General features: G+C 43.8%; 1 protein-coding gene across 1 annotated transcript in view; it reads left to right on the plus strand.

Moving 5' to 3' along the window:
- Window positions 1–729: 729 nt before the first annotated feature.
- The window catches only part of LOC121842832 (ryanodine receptor 2-like), a gene marked incomplete at both ends in the record, with an annotated part of 34133 nt that continues 27362 nt past the window's right edge, over window positions 730–7500 (plus strand). Inside the window, 3 exon segments of the mRNA XM_042312589.1 lie at window positions 730–948; window positions 1030–1695; window positions 1786–1992. Of these exon segments, the coding sequence (XP_042168523.1) occupies window positions 730–948; window positions 1030–1695; window positions 1786–1992 (1092 nt within the window).

Genomic DNA, 7500 nt, shown 5'->3' on the forward strand with positions numbered 1-7500 from the left:
CAGTAGTAGGTGTAGTAGTAGTAGGTGTAGTAGTAGCAGTAGTAGTTGTAGCAGTAGTTGTAGTATTAGGTGTGGTAGTGGGTGTAGTAGTAGTAGGTGTAGTAGTAGCAGCAGTAGTTGTAGTAGTTAGGTGTAGTAGTAGTAGGTAGTAGTAGTTGTAGTAGTAGGTGTAGTAGTAGTAGGTGTAGTAGTAGTAGGTGTAGTAGTAGTAGTAGTTGTAGTAGTAGGTGTAGTAGTAGGTGTAGTAGTAGTAGGTGTAGTAGTGTAGTAGTAGTAGTAGTAGTAGTAGGTAGTAGTAGTAGTAGGTGTAGTAGTAGTAGTAAGGTAGTAGTAGGTGTAGTAGTAGGTGTAGTAGTAGTAGGTGTAGTAGTAGTAGTAGTTGTAGTAGTAGGTGTAGTAGTAGGTGTAGTAGTAGTAGGTGTAGTAGTAGTAGGTGTAGTAGTAGTAGGTGTAGTAGTAGGTGTAGTAGTAGGTGTAGTAGTAGGTGTAGTAGTAGTAGGTGTAGTAGTCGGTGTAGTAGTAGTAGGTGTAGTAGTAGGTGTAGTAGTAGGTGTAGTAGTAGGTGTAGTAGTAGTAGGTGTAGTAGTAGTAGTAGTAGTAGTAGGTGTAGTAGTAGGTGTAGTAGTAGGTGTAGGTGTAGCAGCAGCAGCAGCAGCAGCATATCCACATCCACGTTTTCTTGATGCTCTGAACAGTTTTCTAAGTGCATTGTTGTTGTCCTTCCTTCAGGACTCGAGCCAGATAGAGTTGTTGAAAGAGTTGATGGATCTGCAGAAAGACATGGTTGTGATGCTGCTGTCCATGCTGGAAGGCAACGTGGTCAACGGAACCATCGGGAAGCAGATGGTCGACATGCTAGTAGAGTCCTCCAACAACGTGGAGATGATCCTCAAGTTCTTCGACATGTTCCTTAAACTCAAAGACCTGACGTCGTCCGACGCCTTCAAGGTACTTTTAATGTACTTTTAATGTACATGTCTTGATCAGTGTCTTTCAAATGCAGTGAAATGTTTTATTATTGTTATAAAGGAGTACGACCCGGATGGTAAAGGGGTCATCTCCAAGAGAGACTTCCACAAAGCCATGGAGAGCCACAAGCACTATACCCAGTCTGAGACGGAGTTCCTGCTCTCCTGTGCTGAGCCTGACGAGAATGAGCTGTTGGACTACGAGGAGTTTGTGGAGCGTTTCCACGAGCCGGCCAAAGACATCGGCTTCAACGTGGCCGTGCTTCTGACCAACCTGTCTGAACACATGCCCCACGACACGCGCCTGCAGACCTTCCTGGAGCTGGCTGAGAGTGTGCTGAATTACTTCCAGCCGTACCTGGGCCGTATCGAGATCATGGGCAGTGCCAAGCGCATCGAGAGGGTCTACTTCGAGATCAGCGAGTCCAGTCGTACGCAGTGGGAGAAGCCCCAGGTCAAAGAGTCCAAACGCCAGTTCATCTTCGACGTGGTCAACGAGGGCGGGGAAAAGGAGAAGATGGAGCTGTTCGTTAACTTCTGCGAGGACACCATCTTTGAGATGCAGCTGGCCGCCCAGATGTCCGACATCGGAGAGCGGTCGGCCATGAAGGAGGAGAGCGAGAAGGAGAAGCCGGAAGAGGAGAGCCCTGAGATGGGCTTCTTCTCTGTGACCACGGTCCGGACCGCCCTGATGGCGCTACGCTACAACGTCATGTTCCTGATGAATGTAAATGTATTTCATTTGACATTATCAAAAGTACATAACTACAGCCAGTCGATCCATTTAAAGACGACCAAGAACTTCTTTCCTCTACAGGTTCTGTCCATGAAGAGCCTGAAGAAGCAGATGAAGAGGATGAAGAAGATGACAGTGAAGGACATGGTGATGACGCTGGTCTCCTTCTATTGGTCCGTCATCATGGGCCTGTTCCACTTTACCTTCAGCGTCTCCAGAGGGTTCTGCAGAATCATGTACAACACCTTCCTAGGAGGCAGTCTGGTGGAGGGAGCCAAGACTATGAAGGTGAGAACCGCTTTTAGTGTCCGTCTCATTTCTTGTGTTGGTGTATATTAGATGGTGTGGTGTGTATTAGCTGGTGTGGTGTGTATTAGATGGTGTGGTGTGTATTAGCTGGTGTGGTGTGTATTAGATGGTGTGTATTAGCTGGTGTGGTGTGTATTAGATGGTGTGGGGTGTATTAGCTGGTATGGTGTGTATTAGATGGAATGGTGTGTATTAGATGGTGTGGTGTATATTAGATGGTGTGGTGTGTATTAGCTGGTGTGGTGTATATTAGCTTTGTGGTGTGTATTAGCTGGTGTGGTGTATATTAGCTTTGTGGTGTGTATTAGCTGGTGTGTATTAGCTGGTGTGGTGTGTATTAGATGGTGTGGTGTATATTAGCTGGTGTGGTGTATATTGTGCTTTGTGGTGTGTAGCTGCTGGTGTATATTAGCTTTGGTGTGGTGTATATTAGCTGGTGTGGTGTATATTAGTATTAGCTTTGTGGTGTGTATTAGCTGGTGTGTATTAGCTTTGTGGTGTGTTAGCTGTTGTGGTGTATATTAGATGGTGTGGTGCGTATTAGCTGGTGTGGTGTATATTAGCTGGTGTGGTGTATATTAGCTGGTGTGTATTAGCTGGTGTGTGTATATTAGCTGGTGTGGTGTATATTAGCTGGTGTGTATTAGCTTTGTGGTGTGTATTAGCTGGTGTGGTGTATATTAGCTGGTGTGGTGTATATTAGCTGGTGTGTATTAGCTTTGTGGTGTGTATTAGCTGGTGTGGTGTATATTAGATGGTGTGGTGTGTATTAGCTGGTGTGGTGTGTATTAGCTTTGTGGTGTGTATTAGCTGGTGTGTATTAGCTGGTGTGTATTAGCTGGTGTGGTGTGTATTAGATGGTGTGGTGTATATTAGCTGGTGTGGTGTATATTAGCTGGTGTGTATTAGCTTTGTGGTGTGTATTAGCTGTGTGGTGTATATTAGCTGGTGTGTATTAGCTTTGTGGTGTGTTAGCTGTTGTGGTGTATATTAGATGGTGTGGTGTATTAGCTGGTGTGGTGTATATTAGCTGGTGTGGTGTATATTAGCTGGTGTGGTGTATTATTAGCTTTGTGGTGGTATTTGCTGGTGTGTATATTAGCTGGTGTGGTGTGGTGTGTATTAGCTGGTGTGGTGTATATTAGCTGGTGTGGTGTGTAGATGGTGTGGTGTGTATTAGCTGGTATGGTGTGTATTAGATGGTGTGGTGTGTATTAGCTGGGGTGGTGTATATTAGCTGGTGTGGTGTATATTAGCTGGTGTGGTGTATATTAGCTGGTATGGTGTGGTGTATATTAGCTGGTATGGTGTGTATTAGCTGGTGTGGTGTGTATTAGATGGTGTGGTGTATATTAGCTGGTGTGGTGTGTATTAGATGGTATGGTGTGTATTAGATGGTGTGGTGTGTATTAGATGGTGTGGTGTGTATTAGATGGTGTGGTGTGTATTAGCTGGTGTGGTGTGTATTAGATGGTGTGGTGTGTATTAGCTGGTGTGGTGTGTATTAGATGGTGTGGTGTGTATTAGCTGGTGTGGTGTATATTAGCTGGTGTGGTGTGTATTAGCTGGTGTGTATATTAGCTGGTGTGGTGTGGTGTATATTAGCTGGTGTGGTGTATATTAGCTGGTGTGTATTAGCTTTGTGGTGTGTTAGCTGTTGTGGTGTATATTAGATGGTATGTATTAGCTTTGTGGTGTGTTAGCTGTTGTGGTGTATATTAGCTGGTGTGGTGTATATTAGATGGTGTGGTGCGTATTAGCTGGTGTGGTGTATATTAGCAGGTGTGGTGTATATTAGCTGGTGTGTATTAGCTGGTGTGGTGTATATTAGCTGGTGTGGTGTAAATTAGCTGGTGTGTATTAGCTTTGTGGTGTGTATTAGCTGGTGTGGTGTGTATTATATGGTGTGGTGTGTATTAGCTGGTATGGTGTGTATTAGATGGTGTGGTGTGTATTAGCTGGTGTGGTGTATATTAGCTGGTGTGGTGTATATTAGCTGGTATGGTGTGGTGTATATTAGCTGGTGTGGTGTGTATTAGATGGTGTGGTGTATATTAGCTGGTGTGGTGTGTATTAGATGGTGTGGTGTATATTAGCTGGTGTGGTGTGTATTAGATGGTATGGTGTATATTAGCTGGTGTGGTGTGGTGTATATTAGCTGGTGTGGTGTATATTAGCTGGTGTATATTAGCTGTATGGTGTGTATTAGCTGGTGTGGTGTGTATCAGCTGGTGTGGTGTATATTAGCTGGTGTGGTGTATATTAGCTGGTGTGGTGTATATTAGCTGGTGTGGTGTATATAGATGGTAGGTGTGTATTAGCTGGTGTGGTGTATATTAGCTGGTGTGGTGTATATTAGCTGGTGTGTATTAGCTTTGTGGTGTGTATTAGCTGGTGTGGTGTGTATTAGATGGTGTGGTGTATATTAGCTGGTGTGGTGTATATTAGCTGGTGTGTATTAGCTTTGTGGTGTGTATTAGCTGGTGTGGTGTATATTAGCTGGTGTGTATTAGCTTTGTGGTGTGTTAGCTGTTGTGGTGTGTATTAGATGGTGTGGTGTGTATTAGCTGGTATGGTGTGTATTAGATGGTGTGGTGTGTATTAGCTGGTGTGGTGTATATTAGCTGGTTGGCGTGGTGTATATTAGCTGGTATGGTGTGTATTAGATGGTGTGGTGTATATTAGCTGGTGTGGTGTGTATTAGATGGTGTGGTGTATATTAGCTGGTGTGGTGTCTGGTAGCTGGTAGCTGGTGTGGTAGCTGGTATGGTGTGTATTAGATGGTATGGTGTGTATTAGCTGGTGTGGTGTATATTAGCTTGTGTGGTGTATATTAGCTGGTGTGTATTAGCTGGTGTGGTGTATATTAGATGGTGTGGTGTGTATTAGCTGGTGTGGTGTATATTAGATGGTGTGGTGCGTATTAGCTGGTGTGGTGTATATTAGCAGGTGTGGTGTATATTAGCTGGTGTGTATTAGCTGGTGTGGTGTATATTAGCTGGTGTGGTGTGTATTAGCTGGTGTGTATTGGTGTGGTGTGTATTAGCTGGTGTGGTGTGTATTAGATGGTGTGGTGTGTATTAGCTGGTATGGTGTGTATTAGATGGTGTGGTGTGTATTAGCTGGTGTGGTGTATATTAGCTGGTGTGGTGTATATTAGATGGTGTGGTGTGTATTAGCTGGTGTGGTGTATATTAGCTGGTGTGGTGTATATTAGCTGGTGTGGTGTGTATTAGATGGTGTGGTGTATATTAGCTGGTGTGGTGTGTATTAGATGGTGTGGTGTATATTAGCTGGTGTGGTGTATATTAGCTGGTGTGGTGTATATTAGCTGGTGTGTATTAGCTGGTATGGTGTGTATTAGCTGGTGTGGTGTGTATTAGCTGGTGTGGTGTATATTAGCTGGTGTGGTGTATATTAGCTGGTGTGGTGTATATTAGCTGTGTATATTAGATGGTGTGGTGTGTATTAGCTGGTGTGGTGTATATTAGCTGGTGTGGTGGTGTGTATTAGCTGGTGTGGTGTGTATTAGCTGGTGTGGTGTGTATTAGATGGTGTGGTGTATATTAGCTGGTGTGGTGTATATTAGCTGGTGTGTATTAGCTTTGTGGTGTGTATTAGCTGTGTGTGTGTGTTAGCTGGTGTGGTGTGTATTAGATGGTGTGGTGTGTATTAGCTGGTATGGTGTGTATTAGATGGTGTGGTGTGTATTAGCTGGTGTGGTGTATATTAGCTGGTGTGGTGTATATTAGCTGGTGTGGTGTATATTAGCTGGTATGGTGTGTATTAGATGGTGTGGTGTATATTAGCTGGTGTGGTGTGTATTAGATGGTGTGGTGTATATTAGCTGGTGTGGTGTGTATTAGCTGGTGTGGTGTGTATTTAGCTGGTGTGGTGTGTATTAGATGGTGTGGTGTGTATTAGCTGGTGTGGTGTATATTAGCTGTGTGGTGTATATTAGCTGGTGTGGTGTGTATTAGCTGGTGTGGTGTATATTAGATGGTGTGGTGTATATTAGCTGGTGTGTATTAGATGGTGTGGTGTATATTAGCTGGTGTGGTGTATATTAGCTGGTGTAGCTGGTGTGGTGTGTATTAGCTGGTGTGGTGTATATAGCTGGTGTGTATTAGCTGGTGTGGTGTGTATTAGCTGGTGTGGTGGTATTAGATGGTGTGGTGTATATTAGCTGGTGTGGTGTGTATTAGATGGTGTGGTGTGTATATTAGCTGGTGTGGTGTGTATTAGCTGGTGTGGTGTGTATTGTGTAGATGGTGTGGTGTGTATTAGCTGGTGTGGTGTGTATTAGATGGTGTGTGTGTATTAGCTGGTAGCTGGTGTGTATTAGCTGGTGTGGTGTGTATTAGCTGGTGTGGTGTATATTAGCTGGTATGGTGTGTATTAGCTGGTGTGGTGTATATTAGCTGGTTGGTGGTGTATATTAGCTGGTATGGTGTGTATTAGCTGGTGTGGTGTATATTAGCTGGTGTGGTGTGTATTAGATGGTGTGGTGTATATTAGCTGGTGTGGTGTGTATTAGATGGTGTGGTGTGTATTAGCTGGTGTGGTGTATATTAGCTGGTGTGGTGTATATTAGCTGGTGTGGTGTGTATTAGATGGTGTGGTGTATATTAGCTGGTTTGGTTTGTATTAGATGGTGTGGTGTGTATTAGCTGGTATGGTGTGTATTAGATGGTGTGGTGTGTATTAGCTGGTGTGGTGTATATTAGCCTGTGTGGTGTATATTAGCTGGTGTGTATTAGCTGGTGTGGTGTATATTAGATGGTGTGGTGTGTATTAGCTGGTATGGTGTGTATTAGATGGTGTGGTGTATATTAGCTGGTATGGTGTGGTGTATATTAGCTGGGATGGTGTGTATTAGCTGGTGTGGTGTGTATTAGCTGGTGTGGTGTATATTAGATGGTGTGGTGTGTATTAGCTGGTGGTGTGGTGTGTATTAGCTGGTGTGGTGTATATTAGCTGGTGTGGTGTATATTAGCTGGTGTGGTGTATATTAGCTGGTGTGGTGTATATTAGCTGGTGTGGTGTATATTAGCTGGTGTGGTGTATATTAGCTGGTGTGGTGTATATTAGCTGGTTGGTGGTGTATATTAGCTGGTATGGTGTGTATTAGATGGTGTGGTGTATATTAGCTGGTGTGGTGTGTATTAGATGGTGTGGTGTATATTAGCTGGTGTGGTGTGTATTAGATGGTATGGTGTGTATTAGCTGGTGTGGTGTATATTAGCTGGTATGGTGTGGTGTATATTAGCTGGTGTGGTGTGTATTAGATGGTGTGGTGTATATTAGCTGGTGTGGTGTGTATTAGCTGGTATGGTGTGTATTAGCTGGTGTGGTGTGTATTAGCTGGTGTGGTGTATATTAGCTGGTGTGGTGTATATTAGCTGGTGTGGTGTATATTAGCTGGTGTGGTGTATATTAGCTAGTGGTGGTGTATATTAGCTGGTATGGTGTGTATTAGATGGTGTG

This window comes from Oncorhynchus tshawytscha, unplaced genomic scaffold, assembly GCF_018296145.1.
Source record: "Oncorhynchus tshawytscha isolate Ot180627B unplaced genomic scaffold, Otsh_v2.0 Un_contig_3622_pilon_pilon, whole genome shotgun sequence".
In the NCBI taxonomy this organism is placed as follows: Eukaryota; Metazoa; Chordata; class Actinopteri; order Salmoniformes; family Salmonidae; genus Oncorhynchus; species Oncorhynchus tshawytscha.